General features: G+C 39.9%; 1 protein-coding gene across 7 annotated transcripts in view; it reads left to right on the forward strand.

Annotated features, from left to right (window-relative positions):
* The window catches only part of ROS1 (ROS proto-oncogene 1, receptor tyrosine kinase), a 168,288-nt gene that overhangs the window by 29,950 nt on the left and 115,517 nt on the right, over positions 1 to 22,821 (forward strand). For all 7 annotated transcript variants that reach the window (XR_016234524.1, XM_089333731.1, XM_089333732.1 and 4 more), the window contains exons 6-14: positions 2,688 to 2,836; positions 4,297 to 4,435; positions 11,476 to 11,677; positions 12,326 to 12,402; positions 13,821 to 13,943; positions 14,346 to 14,530; positions 15,294 to 15,391; positions 19,736 to 20,232; positions 21,926 to 22,138. Coding sequence is in view for 6 of the 7 variants with exons in the window: in XM_089333731.1 (XP_089189857.1) it covers positions 2,688 to 2,836; positions 4,297 to 4,435; positions 11,476 to 11,677; positions 12,326 to 12,402; positions 13,821 to 13,943; positions 14,346 to 14,530; positions 15,294 to 15,391; positions 19,736 to 20,232; positions 21,926 to 22,138 (1,683 nt within the window). In the remaining variant the exon portion in view is untranslated. The remainder of the gene's footprint in view (positions 1 to 2,687; positions 2,837 to 4,296; positions 4,436 to 11,475; positions 11,678 to 12,325; positions 12,403 to 13,820; positions 13,944 to 14,345; positions 14,531 to 15,293; positions 15,392 to 19,735; positions 20,233 to 21,925; positions 22,139 to 22,821) is intronic.

The following is a 22,821-nucleotide window of genomic DNA, read 5'->3' on the forward strand; positions in this document are numbered from 1 at the left end:
CAGAGTTGGTGAACTCAAGAGGCTTCTGTAGCCTTGTCAGCTCATGACAAGAGCATCAGGTGATTACTGACGAACCATGTGGATACACATGGCAGGTGGACATCTATTGATCACCACTGGATCTGCTGGTTGGTGGCAGTTCTTGGTATAAATATTAGATCACACTACACAGATATCCTTTCTGTGATATCACACCTTTACAGTGCTTTTGTTTTTGGTAACTGCTATGATAACAAGCAAGTTCCTTGAGAAACTCAAATGGAACAAAAAATGAGGATGGAGATGCCCCATCAGATTCTAAGGCTGGAGAAATTGTTCAGTGCCCAGCAGACACACAGATCCATTACTATCCAGCAATCTTTATGTAAAGAAAAAAATAAGTATGTGACTTTGTCCTTCAACTGATGTGTTATTTAAAATGTCTATTAAATTGTTAGGGTGTACACACCTATTAGATTATAATACTGGAATTGTTAGGTAATTCTTTTGGTCAGGAAGCTATGAAAAAATTACTGAGAAACTGAGGCCATGAGAATGAAGCAAGTTTGGAACATTTCATATACATCCTTTTCTTATAATCTAAAATTATATTACCAATTTAATTATACAATTGGGTTAAAAATATGTGCATGATGAATGATTTATTTGAATATAACATTGGCTATAGATCAGTGTTCGTGCATGACTAACAAATGAGATGTACCAAATTTAAATTTAAAACTCTGCCTCTAGGCAGAGTTTTTAGTTTGCTGTAACCAATGATCTTGATCATGTATCAAGACCCTTTTGTCTCGACACACCTAGTACCTGGTCCGTTTATCCCTGAGTCTGCTGAGCCATTTGATCTTAGATATTCTCCATGTCCTTTCCACATTGTGGGCCCTGATAATAGCTAAGGATAATTTAAAAATAGCTATTTTTGTTAGACTTTTAGGAGGCTGGCACTGCTTTCATTAATTTATAGAAAATAGTTCTATTTATCTTCAGAAGTATAAATATTATTGTTTTTGTTTATTATTTTTAAGGATTTATTTATTTACTTAAAAGGCTGAGTTACAGAGAAAAATAGAGAGGGAGAGACAAAGAGAGAGAGATCTTCCATTATTTCCCAAATGGCTGCATTGGCCAAAGCTGGGCTGATCTGAAACCAGGAGCTGGGAGCTTCTTTTGGGTCTCCCATGTGGGTGCAGGGGCCCAAACACTTAGGCCATCTTCCACTGCTTTCCCAAGCACATTAAGAGAGAGAGGGATCAGAAATGGAGCAGCTGAGACTTGAACCAGTGCCCCTATGGGATGCTTAACCTGCTATGCCACAGTGCTGGCCCCTATATACTATTATTAACTTCATTTTACAGATGAGAAAAATGAGACCCAAAGTCAAAACACTGGCTTGGGGCTGCATGCATAGCTAGTAAAGGAGATAACTGGAATTATAACCCAGCTGTCTGGTTGGGTTCTTAGCCCATTGCCATGCACTAAAAGTAGTGTGCAGCTCAGTCCAGCTTCTCTTTCTCATTTGGCACAGTCTTGCCTTGATATTTTATAATAAACCAACTTTACCTTCATTTTTCCAAATGTATCACCAGAGGTTTGAAATGTGTATATTTAGCACTGAAATCTACCCTTAAATGTTCTTACATGACCCTTGTCACCTCTGCCCAGTTCTCAGTTTCTGATGCTTCCTGGAGATTCTTCCTTACACTGCTGATACCTTCACTACTGGACTTCTCTTCATGGTGTCCACAGCACATGCTCATTCTTGGTGGTGAGGGTCTTATACCCTACAGGGTAGAGAGAGGGGAAGTGGAGCTTACTTCGTTTATACTGCTATAATTTGTAAAAATGAACCATAAATAGAAGAATCAGTAGAGAATGTGGACTGGGTGCTCAGGTGAGAATGACATTTTTTCTGTCTTACCAGGTGCTGACTGTAATTAGTCCATATCCATTATCTGTAGCAGTTAGATTTGTGTCAATTTTCCTTTAACCAGAAAGAAAGAAATCCAGGGAGTTTGTGCTTAAGTATTTTAAAATTCCTACCAAATTTTCCATGCTTTCTCAACTAGAATAGTGATTTTCTTTTCTATGAAAGAAAGTTGAGTCATTAAATTGGTCACAATTTTGGACAAGTAGAACAAGGAAAATAAAATAATTTCATCCCAGTGGTACATGATCTTCAGAAATATAGCCCCTTGTACAGTGCTAGTAGCACCTAATAAATGTGGAACTCAAATTTTAATATATCTAATATTAGAAGTCACAAAGCATTTTAACAACTGAATATAGGGTTCTTTGCGGTAAAGGCAATTATTTCACACATATAAAAATAATTTGTTAGCAAGATGTGCAGTAGCAGCAGAATTATAGTGTAAAATTTCAAAAATATTGTGGGGATGGTTCCATTGTACCTGTTGTCAGCACATGCCCTGTTCACTTGTGATAACTTCAGAAATACTGTATGGCCTCCTAGTACTCCAGGTCCCCTGCCTTTTAAAAATAAAATGGACTATCTTCAAAGATAATGATGAATTCTATGGGGAAAAAGGGCTGCCAGTATGCTTCAATGATTGTTCAGGTGGTTCAGTTGTTGCAAGGGAATGCTAGCAGCCCTAGATACATTGGGTGCACACTGTCCTGTTTTGATGGACAGGGAGTGCACGGTGAGTGAAATCTTCTTTTCTTCCCAGAAAATGCTGAGCTCCCCACTGCGCCCTTTGCTTCTTCCATTGGAAACCATAGCGTGACACTGCGATGGAGATCTGCCAACATTTCTGGAGTAAAATACATTGTTCAGTGGAAATATGCACAACTTCCTGGAAGTTGGACTTACACTGAGGTACGTAAAGGTGCCTTTTATTTTTTAAAGATTTATTTACTTATTTGACAGGCTGAGTGACACAGGGATGGAAGGAGGGAGGGAGACACACACACACACACACACACACACACACAATATCTTCCATCTGTTGGTTCATTCCCCAAATGACTGCCATGGCAGGGGCTGGGCCAGGTTGAAGCCAGTAGACATGAATCCGTCCTTGTCTCCCACATAAGTGGCAGAGGCTCAAGTATTCGGGTCATCATCTGTTACTTTCCCAAGTGCGTTAGCTGGGATCTGGATCAGAAATAGAATAACTGGCAGTCCAACTGATGCTCTGATATGGGATGCCAGCATTGCAAGTGGTGACTTAACCCACTGTGCCACAATGCTGCTTTTTTAGACTAAACAAAGATTTTGTTCCCTAGTTGTTGCAAGTACCAAATTCTACACATAACTACCCTATAATATATAGTGTAATATATACTATATGTAATATAGCATAATATAGTGTAATATAATTATAGTAGTCCTTCTTTCACTTTCACTTGCAATTATTCAAAAATATTAAATGGAAATGGAAAATGCCAGAAAAAATTCACAAGTTTTAATTTGCAAACCATTTTGAGCAGTGTGGTGAAATCTTGTCCTACTCTGTCCCATCTAGGCCACAAATCATTGTTGTGTCCAGGTGTACCCATGCCATATATACTATCTGCCCATTAGTCACTTAGTAGCCATTTCAATTATCGGACTGACTGACATGGGACTGCAGTATTGCAGCATTATGCTGAGAGTTCAGTACTATCTGAGGGTTTAGGCATCTACTGGGAGTCTTGGAATGTGTTCTCCATGGAAAACGGGGGACTGCTTGTAGGCATAAATACATTCTAGAAAATATTCAGTTATAAGATGGGTAGTGGCATAACATGAAATTTAATCTCTGCTATTCTGTAACATGTTAATGCCAAACCCATTGCTTCTTGGAGGAAAGCACAATATTGGACAAATGTATAATTCCTTCAGCAGGCATTACATCCCAGTCACCTCCATTTCTGCTACCTAATGTGATTCCAGGAAGTATGGAGGGCAGCAGAAATAGTCTAACCATTCATAATGACTATCTGGGATCATGAGGACTGTCCCTTTTAGGAAAGCATGAGTAAGTTCAGAAAAAATAATTAATCAAAAGATACCAAGTATATTAGCATGCCAAATTTAAGTAAATCCCTATGTGCCAAATAATTGAATCAATTATTTTGCTATTTTGGAGGAGAGAATGTCTGTGGGAATTATGTGGACTGATATCTGCATGGCTAAGCTCTACACTCTAGCCTCCATTTCATCTGGACTGGCAGGCCCTGGGTGGCCCACTATCCAAAAATGTCATTCATTTTCTACGAGTTTATCTGTGATCTTGAGTCACAGTGTGAGGTGGTAATTCTATTAATGCTCATTATTGAATCTTGTGCATCTAGACTGTGTCCAACCCCTCATATGTGGTTGAGCCCCTGCATCCCTTCACTGAATATGTTTTTCGAGTGGTTTGGATCTTCACAGCGCAGCTACAGCTTTATTCTCCACCCAGTCCCGCTTACAGGACTCATCCTTATGGAGGTATGACCTACATGTATTGCTTAGAAAATAAAGACATTATTCTAAAATTTTGATTTGGTTCAGTTTTACTTTAAACAATTCAATAAATCCATGCCTTAATTAATTGATCCAATTAATTGATTCAATAACTAAGTGTCTAGTATGTGCCAAGTGGCATGTTAGGTTCTCCCAGTACCCCTGTGATTAACACAGACAATGACCGCTACCCTTATAGAGCTCACATTTTGGTGGAAGAGAAAGAGTCTACATGATAAACAATAAATAAGGAAAATATTTGGTAAGTGGGACAGTCTATGTGCTGTGGTGTTAAGAGGAACTTCTGAGCAGGGTTTTGTGGGGAGCAATCCGGACTAGACTAAGTTACTCGAATTAAGACTTATTCTATGCATCTGCTCTCCCACAATATGGCGCTGGGAGAGAAGTAAACAGCTTCCGCACAGCTGCCTCCAGTTCAACTAATAAACTGTAGGACTTGCTCCTGATTGGAGAGCAGCGTACTCGGCGTGTGGGCAGCCGAGTTGGGATTGGCGGAGGAGGACTATAAAGGAGGAGAGAAACGGCATGCACCAGGAACATCTATGGGGAACATCTAAGGGGAACACCTGTGCAGCCCCCGAGAGAGCCGGCCGGCGGTGTGCCGCTCCCCTGCGGAAGTGGGGAATGCGGCCAGGGGGAACTGCCCTTCCACGGAGGTGGAAGGGATAGTAGCCAACCCGGGAAGAACCAGCAGCAAACCCGGGGAGGGCCGAGCAGACAAAAAGAACAGCGCAGGGTTCAGTGTTGCTCCTCCACGAAGAGGGGGAGCGACATAATGGTGCCGTGACTCGGATATGAAGCCTAGGCAGGGCTTAGTGTCGTTCCCCCATGAAGACGGGGAGCGACAGGTTTGTCCTTCAGGAGATTGGAAATGGGAGTTGAGAGGAAAGCAGAGGCAGGTTGCATTATTAACTAATACTGGTGGGGTGAAGTTTGGGTAAAGACTTGAAGGATGTGAGGAGGTGGCCAAGGTCTGAGATACAGCATTCTAGGCAGCATTCCCAAGGGGATTACTGCTATATGGAGAAGGAACTGTGGGGTGGGTGGGCGAAGCAGGGAGAATCGGCAGATGGCCACTGCTGTGACCTAGCAGACAGATGGGGATGGTAGGGGTGTGGTAAGTGTTTGGATCTATATTTATTTAGGGAGATAATTTTAATATAGGTTATGAACTAATTTGCATAACAGTGAAACCAGTAAAAAAGATTCACTTCCTTTTTTTCCTAGAAAGTTGGTTATTTTTGTGTTATATTGTTAATACCATTTCAGGGAAGGTCAGGAACCTTGTTTTGTTTTTGCTTATTCAACAAGTATTCTTTCATTACTTAATATCTACTATCCATGTTCTAGAGACCAAAGATGATAAAGTCATAACATTCATGGGCTTATATTCCCATGAATTGGTTGGGGGAGACAGACAAATAATTAAGGAAGAGTGTTTGGGTTGCGAGGCACCCAGTCAGTATCACTTCTCTTCCTGGTCTTGATTTGGAACCAATGAAAGATCTTACAAGGGTGAGCATACAGACAACTTATGAGGATGAGCGTACAGACTAATATTCTCATACAGACTAAGATGCATGATGTAGCTTAACATGAACACAAAATTGCCAACTCCTTGCTCTCCAGCTTAGACTTTAAACTTAAGTTTGAGTCTGCAGAGTAGACACTGCTGTCTCTTGGTGGTTTTGTTAGAGAGGGAAAGATATAGACAGCAAATTACTCTTTTCAAGCTCTCTGAATTATTGCCTCATGGTGCAATGGCTGCTGACAGGGAACAGGTGCTCATCTTTCTCTTGGAGAGAAATAGTGGTAGGATAAGAGATAGGAATATGTATACAGATAGGATAGACATAGCATGAGGAGTGAGGAAGCATTTCATTACATGGTACATCTATCAGGAGTAATTGTAATTTCACATAGGACTACGTGCATGGACTAAAAATAAGTTAGGCCAAGTGGGAAGGGTGCCTATTTTAAATGGAGGACTGGTCAGGGAAGGCCTTTCTGAGAGTAATAATTGTGCAGAGCTTTGAGTGAGTGTCACAAGAAAAGACACCTATGCAGCAGTGGTCCCGTAAGATTCTACTTTCCAGTGGCATCTCACTTTATGTAAGTAAACTCTATGATTTCTATACCACTCTAAAATTGCCTAATGCCTCATTTCTCAGATTGCATCCTCATCATTAGGTAAAGCATGATTGTAAATGCTATTGTTTTCTTGTTCAAAATATATTCATGAGGTATCTACTAGGTATGTGAATCCTGCCTTTGGAAGCTTATCTCTTGTAGAGAAGACAAAACACATGCTTAAATAACCCCAAAAAGGAGATAATGCTTGATTAAAAGCATTTTAGTTAGAAATACTGATGAGTTCCTATGGAACTTCAGAAGAGAGAGATTATTTCCGGAATAAAATATCAATAAACTTCTTTGGGGGAAATCTCCCTTATTGATTTGGATATGCCATGAGGAGATGGAAGGGCAGGTCCCCATGACTACATGTACAGTCACATGGAGCGTGGATTCTAAGTCATACAAATGGGGAAAGTGATTGTTTTGTTTGCTAGAAACATGGGACACAGGAGAAGAAATAATAAAAATAACACAGAGAAATTAGGTCCAGATTACCAAGAATGTTGAAGGCCAGGTTAAGGAGTTTGGACTTTATTTAGAAAGCAGTTAGGAGTTGTGGGAGCTTTTAAAGCAGAGAAATAATTGTTTCACTGTTTTAGAAAGAAAATTTTGGTGACTGCATGTCACATGGATTGAGAGAATCTAAGTATGGAGTCATAGAAAGAACAACTGATAGTATATTTTCACATTTAATCAGAGATGATTTTAAAAAGTAGGACATGAAATGGGGCATTTTCTGATTTCTTCATTTGAAGATGTGACTTCTTTACAAAGAATTCAATCCTAGAAGGCTTTCAGGGAGCCCAGTGATGGTAGGAAAAGGGATAGGAGCGGAGTGTTGTCTAGGGCCTCTTCCTCCAAGTTGATGGCGGCTCCAGGCTGGATGGATTCCCTGACCCTAAGATCTGGGGATGCAGCCTTGCACAGAGAACCTCAAGCTGAATTTGACCTTGGACGTAAGTAGGGTTGGCTAGCCAATGAATCTGGTTGGGGGCATTTTCTCCTTTGTGTGGCCACTTTTGCTGATTATTCTCTGATTTTCCTTGCTTAGAACCTCAGGTCAGACACTGAGCTACAGTCATGGTGAAATGTTTCTGACTGGAGCAGAACATAATGGATCCTCCCTTTTTCTGAGCATTGCCTCACATATTTTGCCAGTGACAGGCCATTTTCTAGTGCTGGAGAAATACGACAGTACAGGGCCCTCAGCTGTTCAACTCAAAATAATGCAGAAGGCATTATTCTTGCTTTCCATTATGGGGCTGTTCTTGTGGGTATGTGAGCCCATACCCCACCCCACTGCCATCTGCCAAGCCCATACACTGGTGCCCATTCCACGGATAACACCTCTGCTGTAAACTCTCACTTTTTTTTTTTTTTTTGTCAGGCAGAGTGGACAGTGAGAGAGAGAGAGACAGAGAGAAAGGTCTTCCTTTTGCCGTTGGTTCACCCTCCAATGGCCGCCACGGCCAGCACACCACGCTGATCTGATGGCAGGAGCCAGGTACTTATCCTGGTCTCCCATGGGGTGCAGGGCCGAAGCACTTGGGCCATCCTCCACTGCACTCCCTGGCCACAGCAGAGAGCTGGACTGGAAGAGGGGCAACCAGGACAGAATCCGGCACCCCGACCGGGACTAGAACCCGGTGTGCCGGCGGCGCCGCAAGGCGGAGGATTAGCCTGGTGAGCTGCGGTGCCGGCCGAACTCTCACTTTTTTTAGCCACATCCAAACAGAAAATTATTTGTTCTGCTTTTATTGCCTCATAGCCTTATTCTCTTTTATATTTGGGAAATACGTGTTTTTGGATGGTGTTCTTGGCTTTTTAAGTGAGCCCTCTGAAGATAATTTCTTAAACAAGAAGCATAGTGGTTAGGCGAGGAATACTAGCCTTTCAGGCAGGGTTTCATGTGTGTGTAGATTTTGGAGATAATTGTATGTTGCCATGTCAATGGCATTTGACATACTTGAAGTGGAGCAGATCATATCTGGGCACTGATGCTAATGAGATAGTTTTTTTTTTTTTTAATATCCTGATCCTAATTCAGTGGGAGATGATTCCTACCTTCTAGTTCACAAAACAGACTAAATACGTGGAACAGAGAAGTAACGCAATGGTGTTTGGGTCTGCCAAAGACCAGCCTGAGAGTTGGGGAAGGGTTGTGTCACTGTATCAGAAAAAGGTTGAGACCAAGGATGAGACCTTTTAAAAAGAACTTATCCAGTGCTGAACTATCTCATTCCTCCCACCTCCAATGTACCAGTGGTGATGCTGAGTATTTGCCATAAGTGTTCTGAGGGAGAGAAGTCTACTCAAGAGCAAAATGACATCCAAATGTGCATTTCTTTTTTTTTATTTAGTAAATATAAATTTTCAAAGTACAGTTAATGGATTACAATGCCCCCCCCATAATTTCCCTCCCACTCACACCCCTCCCATCTCCCGCTCCCTCTCCCATTCCATTCACATCAAGATTCATTTTCAATTCTCTTTATATACAGAAGATCAATTCAGTATATAATATGTAAAGATTTCATCAGTTTGCACCCACACAGAAACACAAAGTGTAAAATATTGTTTCAGTACTAGTTATAGCATTACTTCACATTGGACAACACACTAAGGACAGATCCCACATAAGAAGTAAGTATACAGTGACTCCTGTTGTTGACTTAACAATTTGACACTCTTGTTTATGGCGTCAGTAATCTCCCTAGGCTCTAGTCATCTCCCTAGGCTCTAGTCATGAGTTGCTAAGACTATGGAAGCCTTTTGAGTTCACCGACTTGGATCTTATTCCGACAGGGTCATAGTCAAAGTGGAAGTTCTTGCCTCCCTTCAGAGAAAGGTACCTCCTTCTTTGATGGCCCCGTTCTTTCCACTGGGATCTCACTCACAGAGATCTTTCATTTAGTTCTTTTTTTTTTTTCCAGGATGTCTTGGCTTTCCATGCCTGAAATACTCTTATGGGCTTTTCAGCTGGATCCGCATGCCTTAAGGGCTGATTCTGAGGCCAGAGTGCTATTTAGGACATCTGCCATTCTATGAGTCTACTGTGTATCCTGCTTCCCATGATGGATTGTTCTCTCCCTTTTTGATTCTATCAGATAGTATTAGCAGATACTAGTCTTGTTTGTGTGATCCCTTTGACTGCTTAGACCTATCAGTGTGATCAATTGTGAACTGAAACTGATCACTTGGACTAGTGAGATAGCATTGGTACATGCCACCTTGATGGGGTTGTATTGGGATCCCCTGGTATGTTTCTAACTCCACCATTTGGGGCAAGTCAGCTTGAGCATGTCCCAAATTGTACATCTCCTCCCTCTCTTATTCCCACTCTTATATTTAACAGGGATCACTTTTCAGTTAAAATTTAGACACCTAAGAATAATTGTGTGTTAATTACAGAGTTCAACCAATAGTACTAGAACAAAACAAAGAGAAAATACTAAAATGGATAAAGTATTACATTGTACATCAACAGTCAGGACAAGAGCTGATCAAGTCACTGTTTCTCATAGTGTCCATTTCACTTCAACAGGTTTCCCCTTTGGTGCTCAGTTAGTTGTCACCAATCAGGGAGAACATATGATATTTGTCCCTTTGGGACTGGCTTATTTCCCTCAGCATGATGTTTTCCAGATTCCTCCATCTTGCTGCAAATGACCGGATTTTGTTGTTTTTGACTGCTGTATAGTATTCTATAGAGTACAGGCAGTCAAAGCCAAAATTAACATTTGGGATTGCATCAAATTGAGGTTTCTGTACTTCAAAAGAATCAGAGATAGAGAGGGAGCAAGGGAAGAAGGAAGAGAGAGAAAGAGAGACAAATGACCCCAACAGCCAGCTTTGGGCCAGGAAGAACCCAGGAGCCAAGATCTTCATTAGTGTCTCCCACGTAGGTGGCAGGGACCCAAGTACTTAGGCCACCTTCCACTGCCTTTTCAGGCACATCAGAAGCAATTTGGGTGGGATTTGGAGTAGCCAGGGTGTGAACCGGTGCTCTGATATGGGATGCTGGTGTTGTAAGTGGTAGCTTACCCTGCTGCACCACAGTGCCAGCCCTCAAAGAATGTGGTTTTCAGCCAAGGAGCTGAGGACTAAGAAATGTAGGCAGAGAAATGGATGAAAGATAGACTGTTAGATGATTTGTTTCCTTTCTGTTCTCTGCCACTTGTGTAGCTTCTGGAGTTTGCCAGTGAATATGCAATCGTTCAGTGATTCAGCCCTGCTCAGGCAGCTTGGGACCCCCCAGGTCCTTGAAAATGGGGATAGTCTGGGTGGTCAGAGCTGATGGCAGCAGTACTGGTGCAGACCGTTCTGCTTGCTGGTTTATCTGCACCCACATCTCCAGTTGGAACCAGTCAGACGAGTGTGCTCCGAAGAGCGAATGGCTCCCGGCACCTTCTTTTTCAGCTCCTGTTAATCATTGATTCTAGTTTTGTCTGAAGTCTCTTCTTCCTAACCTGGTTCCACCTCACCTTTTCCTTACTTAGGTCTCTAGAGATTTTTGACAACTTTTTATAAAGAATATTTGTCCTATTTGTATTCTTTGACAATTTTATTTCATAAAATAAAAGTGAGAATATAACATTTGAAAGCCTCCTGAGAAATATATATTTACTATTTATATTATAATGTTATTATGGTATATTCATAATAAAATATAAATATGTGTAATGTAGGGGTCAAGATTTACAGCTCACAGATATCTTACCACCTTCCCTGTATCTCATAGTTTGAGAAATAATGAAAATACTACATTTGTTAACTTTTAAGAACCAAAATATTCGCCTATTCTATTTTTTAAAAAAATCAACCTTGACCATTTTTTATGTTCACTGTGTCATCATTATATCTTCCAGTTCCTGAAACTGCCCCTGTCATTACGAATATTGAGAGCTCAAGTCCCAATACTGTGGAAGTCAGCTGGGCTCCACCTCAATTCCCAGGTGGACCAATTTTGGGTTATAACTTAAGACTGATCAACAAAAATCAAAAGTTAGATTCAGGGACGCAGAGAACAAGTTTCCAGTTTTATTCTACATTACCAAATACCACCTACAGGTAAGAATTAAGGGTGCAAAGGGAAATGTGGCCAGCATGGTTGCAGGCATGATAAATACTTATAAAACATGACTTAAAAATGGTTTAAATCCATTTTGGGAGGTGCCACTGATTCCATGCTGTTGGGCTGAAGTTGCTGTGGTTTCCCTCAAGCTTATATGCATATTAGATTACATAATCCAAAGCAAAAATACCTTCAAGTAAATTTATTCTATTTGAAGAGCCCTTATAGTTATGGGCTAATAAAGACATCATCAACACCAAAAATGTTATTCTGCATGTAACCCAACATGAAAGAAGGAGGTGAAATTCTGTTAGTCGTATATTTATTAATCTTTAAGAGAATTGTTTTACTATTGTTAGCTTTTCTGACATTTACTAAGACTTCTTTAAATTAGGGGAAGGAATGGGGGTCATGCAGATAGGAGAGTTCAGTTTTTGACCCCAGTGACCCTGAACTATTTCATGGGGAATGCAAACAAGGACATGATTGATGGTCGTTTTAGTGCTGAGCAGTGGCACCAAGTAACTGAATACAAGCATTGCCACATTGTCCTTTAAATAGAATTGCTATTGCTCCTTCTATTTTTATCTCTTGTTCACACCATGCCATATGAAACATATCTCTCCAAATTGTTTTTGGAATAGGTTTTCTGTTGCAGCAGTAAATGGAGTTGGTGAGGGGCCGGAAGCAAAATCTAGTATTACCACTTCATCCCCAGCAGGTATGGCCCAAAGTAGCTCCTGTGTGACATGAGAATGGGGGATAGCAAGAACAGGTTCAGGTCTGGGTCATCTGGTAGACCTTAAGTTCCTACTCCTTCTGCCCAAGTGAATAGTCTTTGGGGTACTTGGTAAATTTTCAGTTTTAAATGAATTTTAGTATTTGACAAATAGAGATAAGTAATTAGATTCCAAGTTTTCACATTAAAATTTAGGAATTTAAAAATGGAATAAAAAATTAGGGATTTAAAAAATGGCCTCAACTAGTTCCTTGGATTCAGCTAAAGTCACTAGTAATTGTGTCTCATATTGCACACTTAAGCAATTGTGACACATATACACACCAATTTACATTATGTGTTGTCATTTAATTCATATCAGCTATCTTTTTTGCCAATCATCTTAAGATTATTAAATATATCTGGAATTTAATAATTTGCATTGTTTGATTTTCAGTATTCTATTTTCCAAATCTCCTCATCATTATTGTGTAAACACTCTTTTTGTTTGGCTTTAATATTGTAAAGTTGCCTTGAGTGATGAATACGTACTCTATTATACCCATGCAAATAGAATAATAAATAGAAGTGTTTTCTAAGAAGCACTAGAAATTTTTTATAGAAACCAGTAAATGAGTTTTGAATAACATGTAGACTCTCAATTCTAGGAGTCTATTTTCTGTTTTTACCAGAATCCAATTTGTTGACTTGACCACCCTTTATCCTAACTTGCAGATACTTATGCCAATGGCTATTAAATGTCATCTATCACCAGTCTTTAGTTTTTTGGCTGTTCCTAGACTCTAGGAAGGGAGAGGCTTGTGGTTATATAATAAGTTGTCCAAAGGGCAAGTTAAATATAGAGGAGGGTTAGGATGTTGTTACTGTGATTATTGCATAATATTCACTAATTGTCCTGAAAGTGTTACCCAGGTACCATGCATCAGTCTCTAGTTGAACACAAAATGAAGCACAGATATGAGGCCCTCAAATAACTTTATGCCAAGCTCAAGGGAGATAGTGTTGAAGGCAACAAGCAATTTCTATCTATATGTGTGTATTATGCAACAAACCACTCTGGCCTGGGCTGGACCACTTCCACCAAGAAAATTCTCCTTGCTGAGAATGATGACCTGAACTCCTATTTAGGGCAAGACTGTTGAAAATGTTGTTACTTGAAGTGATGTCACCTTGGGGGCATTTAAGGGTATATACAAAAAAGTCCTACTTGGTTGCCACTGTACTTCCTACCCCAATCAAGAAATAATGTGTATTATACCATAGATGAAATGTTCTGTCCTGAGAAAATCTGATCAGCTTCTGTCATGTACTAGTTCCCTTTCTCTGAAGGGCAGTCTTGATCATTTTTGGGTTGGTGTACATATGGTTGGTTTATCTGTCTGCAAATCATTTTTTTTCAGTCCAAGAAGAAGAACAGTGGCTTTTTTTATCCAGAAAAATGTCACTAAGAAAGAGATCTTTAAAACACTTAGTAGATGAAGCACGTTGCCTTTGGTCAGATGCTATACACCATAATATTACAGGTCAGTATAATAGATGATATGTTTCCTTAATGTGAAGAAAAAAGATCCAGACATCTAGTTAGAAAAATGTTTTCTAATGTCTCTAGAATACATTCTTTTAAAATTCTGATATAACAGAAGAATTTAGAAGAATATTTTCTTCTAAAACAGAAGGACTTCTAGTGTAATCTCTTAAACTTTGAAGAAATCATTTTTCTCTTTCATGTAAGTTTTTGCGGAAAGAACAGGTCATCAAAGAAGGAGGTACCTTTCTCTGAAGGGAGGAAAGAACTTCCACTTTGACCATGGCATGGCCTTGTCTAAAAATTATCAGAGTCAGTGAACTCAAAGGGGCTTCCATAGCCTTGATTACTGTATTGGTTGTTATATAATAACGTGGGTGTACTTGTGTGACTCTTCTAGGAATATCAGTTAATGTCCACCAGCATGCTGTATATTTCTCTGAAGGACCTCTCATCTGGGTTAAGAAAGCTGCCAACATATCTGATGTGTCTGATCTGAGAATTTTTTATAGAGGTTCAGGATTAATTTCTTCTATCTCCATGGATTGGCTTTATCAGAGAATGTATTTCATCATGGATGAACGGGTTAGTCTAAGAAATAAGTACATAGCTAGATATTGATACTGATGTGCAAATATTGGTGTATTTACAAGTAAACATAAATTATCTCATTAAATAAATACTCATTGAGTACTTACTATGCTTTATGTACTAGGTCAGCAGTGAATCATAGATCTGGTGTACAGAGGGTCTAGCCTTTATCTAATACCAGTCCTGACCTACTCTTCAGTCATCTTTTATTGGAATTTTTCAGAGTCATTAGTTTATACTACCAATGATTCATCTTCCATAAGATAGGGGTGTCCTTGGTAAGATGGCCTATCCCAATCAAAATCTGTTGAGAGCATTTTATATTGTGTAGTCGCCAGGGGTAACTTTAGTAGGTCTCTGAAAATTTAATAGAACTGAAATCTTTGAGAAGACAGAGTCTGATTGTGTTTCAAATTCTACTTCTTTGGAAGGTACATGCTTTATCACAACAAGCTAAGGCTATAGCTATGGCTAGAAGCCCAAAAGCTTGAATATAGGTTAAGTATTAAAAATAGTTGAGCACATCTGCAAGGTGGGAAGGGGTATTTGTAATCCATTGATGCCAATAGGGATAGACTCATAAGGATATAGGCTATGAAACTGCCTTTTAAGAGCTTTTTTTTCCCCTTTATTTGATTTGAGATGTTCTTAGTGATTAGCACAATTCTAAACACAGAATAGATGCCCAGGAAATCCATGCTAACCAAACTGAATACAGAAAGACATTAATCCTCCTTATGTATTTTTGATTCTCTAGGTATGTGTCTGTGATTTAGAGAATTGTTCAAGCATTATGGAAATCCCTCTTCCTTCTAATCATGTACCTCAAAAAATTGTGGCTGATCCCTACAATGGGTAAGTGTTACTTTGTAATATGAATTTCCTTCCATTGGCAAAAATGTCTGGGAAACTTGCTTGCAAATGAGACACTGTACTAACAGATGGGCCAATCTATGCATCTTATTTCAGGTAAGTCTAAATAAATCCAGGCACGTTTTCATTCTTAGAGCCAAGAGGAAGTTTCTCTCAAGCTTTTCCTCTAGTTAAGTAGTTTTTTCTATCTCCTTCACAGAAAAATATATGGGAAAGTATTTGGGACTCAGGGATTTGGATTCTAGTGCTAGACTTGTCTATTCTTTATGCTGGGACTCAGTCTCTTTGCCCACCTAAGCACACCCTACATAAAATCACTTCATTGAACCCTTTCTTTTTGCTAGACAATTCAGCTCTAGGTCATCTCCATGGTTTGGTTCTCACACCTATTGAGGGTCTGGTTTACTAAGAAAACAGGTACTATAGACAAAAGGAACGGATGGCTAATAACAAGTTAAAATTTTTCAAGTAACTTTTTTTCTTTGTCACAAATAGAATGAACATATTTTAGCTCAGTATGATGCTAAATTGCAGTAGGACCTTGAACAAGTAACTTCATGTCTGTGACCACTGGTTTATCCATATAAGAAAGATAGTATTTAGTTACTTGGGTTATTTTGAAAATGAAATGAGGTATTCATTGTGTGTGTACATAAACTACAAATGCACATGAGTGTGAGGGTGAAAATTAGAAAGTTATTCTGGGGTTATTCTTAAAGATGACTAAATAAGAGCAGATTAATCATTAATAAGCATGGTCAAAGTTCATAAGATAATTTTTTTTGTAAGAATAAAGTTGCTTTTGTCTAGAATGAAAAAACATAACCCATGACATTCTGTTTTTCACAACTTGATCTTCTTGAAAAAAGATTGCTTATTATTGATTTAATATGAAACCATTCTAATCATTTATAATTTATCAGAGATTTATTTTAGCATCTGAGATTTGTTGCATTACTGTATTATAGAATATTTTTAAAGAAATTTCTGTGCTGGAAGGCAAGACCTCTAGACTCTCTAGATCTTGTTTTCCCCATTTGTAAAGGTCTAAGATCCTATGAAATGTACCCTTGTTGTTGGAATTTACATAAAATGACTCATCTTGAGGATAATGAGTTTCACCCACTGAATCAGTCAGTGGGGTCTTCATTGGTTCTTTTATTCATTAGGAAAATTTCATCTGTGCTTAAGTTTTAAAATGTGGGTAGAAATGATAATGGCAATTAATATTTATATGTAATATATGCTTCTAAGTATATTGCTGCTTTTTAATTTTATTTATTTTATTATTTTATGTTTTTTAAGATTTTATTTATTGGAGAGGTAGAGTTACAGACAGTGAGAGTGAGAGACAGAAAGAAAGGTCTTCTGTCTACTGATTCACTCCCTAGTTGGCTGCAATGGCTGGAGCTGCACCGATCCGAAGCCAGAAGCCTGGTGCTTCTTCCCAGTCTCCCATGAAGGTGCAGGGGCCCAAGGACTTGAGCCATCTTCCACTGCCCTCCCAAGCCACAGCAGAGAGCTGGATTGGAAGAGGAGCAGCTGGGACTAGAACCGGCGCCCATATGGGATGCTGGCGCCGCAGGTGGAGGATTAATCTACTGTGCCACAGCGTCGGCCCCTGTATATTACTTCTAATAATTCATTTCAGCCTTGTTCAACCCTATTAAGAAGATATTTTTATTATCCCAGTTCTAGAGATAAGGGAAGAATTGATTTGGTTATTGTTCAAGATCACACAGCTCTTTTGTGTTGGAACCAGTCTTTGACTTCTAGCTCTAGAACCCATCTTCTAAATGATACCGATTTGCTTATTAATAGTTCCCTTATTAATAAGCCTTGTGGGTTCTTGCCATGAATTCAGAGAATTCTGAATACTGGCTCAAATAGACCAGATGACATGGAAAGTTTTATGCTTTTTATTCAGTGAGAGAAATGCATAAGGGAGTGAGGGCTCTATCTAAAGGAGAAAGGGACATCTAGATCCATACCCAGCTGAGAGTAGGACAAAGCCATGTGCAGCAGCGTTTGGTTAAAGCCGTTACAAGCAGCTTATCATGGGCTGCAAAGGGAAGATAGAGAGCACAGGCAGCCTGAAAGGCCACATGTCCTGAAGGCGTGGGGCAACAAGGGCAACAAAGGTCCATAATGGCAAACAAAGGGAAAAGGGAAAAAGAAGAGCTAGTTTTAGGCCTTTTATCCACTTCCAAAGGGGTGTGGTTTCATAGCCTGATTGGCAGGTGGGCATCCTGGTGTGGTCAGATAGGAGCATGATATCACAAAGGGGGCAGGGAGAAGGCACGGTCTCCAGCTTACAAACCTAATTGAATTTTATCCTATCTGCCTGCCTACATCATAATCAACTCTCTATTCCATGATGGAAGGGTTTTTGTAAAAATCAGCTTGTAACTTATAGCAACAGTTTGTATGCAGTATTCCCAAAGGGCACTGGTTCATTCTCTGGGTGTTACAAATATTTTCCATTCTGATGTTATTTTTGCACCATTGGATTACCCACTCATGGAGTTTGCACTTGCTGTAAACCTCACCTCTTCTTCCTCTCTCCTCTCCCTGCAGCTTGCTCCTTCCCTTCTCTGTCTGCACTAATTCTCCCACGTGCCAGCTCTCCTCATCTTCCATCTCCTTTCCTTTCCCTTCCAAAGCAGTGAACAGGGTTAAAGACCTGCACCCTTCCCCACTTCAGTGCAAGAATCGTTCATCTTTAACCACAATATTTTTTCTTCTGTCTACTCTGAAATTCCCCCAAATTCTATTATCTATTTTGAACCTGGGAAACAAAAGCAGGAAGTTAAGAACACAGCTTCATATCTCACAATGGAGTTTGTATCTCAGATATTGTTCTTTTTTAAATTTTATTTATTTATTTGACAGGCAGAGTGGACAGTGAGAGAGAGAGAGAGACAGAGAGAAAGGTCTTCCTTTACCGTTGGTTCACCCTCCAATGGCCGCTGCGGCCAGCGCACCACGCTGATCTGAAGCGCCAGGAGCCAGATGCTTCTCCTGGTCTCCCATGTGGGTGCAGGGCCCAAGCACTTGGGCCATCCTCCATTGCCTTCCCGGGCCACAGCAGAGAGCTGGCCTGGAAGAGGGGCAACCGGGACAGAATCCGGTGCCCTGACCGGGACTAGAACCCGGTGTGCCGGCGGCGCCACAAGGTGGAGGGTTAGCCTATTGAGCCTCAGCGCCGGCCATGTATCTCAGATATTGAGTGGGAGCCTTGAGCCTGTTGATAAAATAAAGATTAGTCAGATATTGTATCTCAGATATTGAGTGGGAGCCTTGAGCCTGTTGATAAAATAAAGATTAGTCATCAAGGGCAATAAGAGCAGCATCAAATATGGACAAGGGAAATGATTCGACAGCTGTGATGAGAGGTTGGAATGCAGCCAATCCATGGGTTTGTGATAAGAAGAACTTACTAAGTTAAAGTATATTTTTGTTAGCATTTGGCTCCATGTTCACAATTTCTAAATTAGTACATCTGAATGAATGGTTTTGTTTTAGTTAAAGTTTTACTTATAGATTTGATAATCAATGGAATATTTTTGTGGTATGTTTTCTTTTTTGTTATTAAAGGATTACCTCCCTCCTTGTTACCATGAAGTTTGGCTTTAAGTTAGCTATAATTTTAAATTCCTTCATTGATTCTTTTCTCCTAATTGCTGGCTGCTGCTTGGCTCACTTGTGAGGTATTTCTTCATGGTTTGTAAAATGGTAGCCTTCTTGTCTGACTCACTTGTTTATATTAAAAAAAAAAAACCTTTGGCCTGTTACAAATACAAAATAGTTATGCTGCCTAATTATAGTGGAAAAACTATGCAATTTTGTTTTCTTCCATTTATCATTCACAATGCATGAGAAAATTTATTGACAGATTAGTCTTACATGAATCATCAGATAGGAAGTCTGTAGAATTCTGTCATACTTCCATTCAAATAAATAAAATAAAAATTAAAAAGAGAATTTGTATGTTTTAGCTGGAAGTGTGTTACAATAAATAACATGTTTAGATATTTAATTTTAAAATAGTATTCTTTCCTTTAAACATTTTAAAGACCTTTTCTGTTCTTAAATTCTGACTCCTTAAAAATTTCTTAAAATAGTTGAAACTAGGTGAGGTTAAAATTTGACGATCCCCAACTTCTAACTTAATCACCTTTCCTTTGAACCTTGGGAAATCCTGTTCTTAGGGACTCCAGAGATCTATATTTCTGACTATTGCAACAGGATATTGCAGTTAGCTCAGGAGGATGCTCAGCCACCCTTGCATGGAATCACATTAGGCATCTTTTGTTCCCGTGCCAGGTATGTCTTTTATCTCCTGAACGACGGCATTTACAGAGTGAATCTCCCCATGCCACCTGCTCAGGACACTCCAGCTGTGCGTATTGTGGAGAGTTTCACCTTAAAGGACTTTGCAGTAAAGCCGCAATCCAAGCGAATCATTTACTTCAATGACACCGCCCAAGTCTTCATGTCAACATTTCTGGATGGCTCTGCTTCCCATCTTGTTCTACCTCATGTCCCCTTTACTGAGGTGAAGAGCTTTGCTTGTGAGAACAATGACTTCCTTGTCACAGATGGCAAGGCTGTTTTCCAGCAAGACTCAATGTCTTTTAATGAGTTCATTGTCGGGTGTGACCTAAGTCACATAGAAGAATTTGGGTTTGGTAACTTGGTCATCTTCAGCTCATCCATCCAGATGCACCCTCTGCCAGCCCGGCCTCAGGAGCTCTCCGTGCTGTTTGGTTCTTACCAGGCCCTGGTTCAGTGGAAGCCTCCTGCTCTCGCCATAGGAGCCAGTGAGTGTGCAGTTCGCAGGGTTGATGACTGGCCTCTCTGGAGGAGGGGAAGTCTGGAACTGTTTGGCATGGGATTCAAGTTTGAAAGCCCATAGGTGGCTACTCAGTCATCAACCAGAAGCAGCTACTGAGCTAAAACAACAAAAAAGTTTATATGTTTGTTCTGCATTTCTGAGTTACACGTTAGGAGACTCTCTTTACCTATATACCCCAAAGAATGTGTAAACATTTTTTGAGCACCTACTAGGAGCTAGACTCTGACAGTCTAGTCGGAGTGAGTATATTATCTAGGAGGATAGAACACTTGGGTTGAGATTTTTTATTTTAATCCATTGACATCTTGCATGGATTTGAGCAACTCCAAAACTCTGAATTTGAATCTCCATCTGCAGGGTGGCAGTATGTCTGGAGGGTAAGCAGCTGTGCTCTGGAGTCAGCCTGCATGGAATTAATACCATTCCTGCCAGCAGAATTATAGAAACTTACCTAATCATGGGTAATAAATTACCCAATAATAATTATAATTACCCTTTATTGTCAGAACGAAAGTGGTCAGGTTACTTAACTTTGTACCTTGACATCCACAACAGCAACATGAGAATATTAGTTTTATGGGGGTACTGTCATATAAATTAAATTAAGCTGCAGAAGTAGAACCCTTAGAACAGGATCTAGCAAAAAGGTCAGAAAAATTTTCTGCAGAGGAAGGGCTAGAGAGTAAATATTTTCAGCTTTGTGGGTCAGATTGGGTGTGTCACAGCTACTCAACTTTGCCCTTGTAGTGTGAAAACGGCCATACATAATATGTAAATGAAGAATTGTAACTGTGTTCCCATACAACTTGATTTACAGGAGCAGGCAGTAGGTCTGTTTGCCAACTCCTGGTCCCTTAGATAATAGTAAACATTAAGAAAACATTGACATTTTCTTTTAAAGATTTATTTATTTACTTGAAAGTCAGAGTTACACACAGAGAGAAGGAGAGGCAGAGAGAGAGGTCTTCCATCCGCTAGCTCACTCCCAAATTGGCCACAATGACTGGAGCTGTGCCAATCTGAAGCTAGGAGCCAGGAGCTTCTTCTGGGTCTCCAAAGTGGGCACAGGGGCTGAAGGATGTGGGCCATATTCTACGGCTTTCCCAGGCCATAGCAGAGAACTAGATCAGAACTGGAGCAGCTGGGACTCCAACCGGCGCCTGTATGGGATGCTGGCACTGTAGGCAGTGGCTTTACCTGCTACACTACAGCGCTAGCCCCAAGCAAACATTGACTTTTTACTTTAAGACAAAGTTAATTCTTCCTGTTTGTCGCATTTCTGAAAGATGGCTGAAAATTAATAGAATGTTTTTGATATTAACTGGACTTCTTGGAGGAAGGCACTGAACAAACACTGAGAATTATATTCTAGATTCAAGATCAAGCATTTTTTATTAGGAGCCTGGTGACATTTGTTAGTGACAGAGAACCCTTCTGACAATTCTATGTAGACACATATGCAGCTTTCATTGAAGGACAGTTCCATGTTTTGGGAATAATGTCTTCTTCAATGAAGCAAGATGGGTGGCGGGGTAAAGATGGCCACTGTCCTCTTGGGATCACAGGTATTACTGTCCAATGACTCTTCTGTGAGTTTACTGATGATGCCTGTGCTGTTATCATTCTGGTTAATGATCTTATTGAACTCTTCTAATCAGGCCCTTCCGCCTGGCAGAACTGGACTTATGAGGTGAAAGTGTCAACCGAAGATCTTCCTGAAATCACTCATGTTTTTTCTAACATAAGTGAAACCATGCTTAACATACCTGAGCTGCAGAGTGCTACGAAATACAAGGTTTCTGTGAGAGCGAGTTCGCCTAAAGGCTCAGGACCCTGGTCAGAGCCCTCAGTAGGCACTACCCTCGTGCCAGGTGAGAAAATGTCGGGATTTAGGGAGTGATTATGACAAAAAGACGCTTAGCCTGAGTATGCGTTAAAATTCCTGGCCTCAAACGTGGTCAAGAGATTGCAATGTGGATATGCTGACCTCTTGACTATATGTTTATTATCCGAGAATAGGAAAACAAACTAAGCACTGTATGATATCTAATTTATTTTTCTAATTTTCTATTTTAACTTCTAAGGTTTTTTTTTGGAAATGTTATCATTTCCTTCTACTTTGAGTTTCTTCTCTTTCAGTTTATTAAGCAATAGTATTCCTGATCTCAAAAGGCCTTGGTAAGAAAAGCTGAGGGGCTGTGTTGAATTCCATACTTTTGGCTGAAAGAAAATGGAAGGAAAACTGTACTGTTTATATTGCTGTAGTTAGGACAGTTACTTCTGGGTCCTCCAAATGGGGCCACGGCAAATAATAGCTAAAGAAAAAAAAAATTCTACCATGACCATGACACAGTTATACAGGAAGTATCACCACACATTTCCCTCCACATTCAATTTAAATACTTCTGTAAAAAATCAAGGTCTCCTTAAAATAATGGATAATTATATTAAGCAGATAAAGCTACTTATATCTTTCCATGGTAGTTTTTAAAATATTGATTTTTTCCCTTATAAAGGAAATGGTAGGGTATAAGACATGTACCTATAAATCATG

The sequence above is a fragment of the Oryctolagus cuniculus genome, chromosome 5 (genome assembly GCF_051225735.1).
Source record: "Oryctolagus cuniculus isolate XC-2025 breed Fujian yellow rabbit chromosome 5, ASM5122573v1, whole genome shotgun sequence".
Lineage (NCBI taxonomy): Eukaryota > Metazoa > Chordata > Mammalia > Lagomorpha > Leporidae > Oryctolagus > Oryctolagus cuniculus.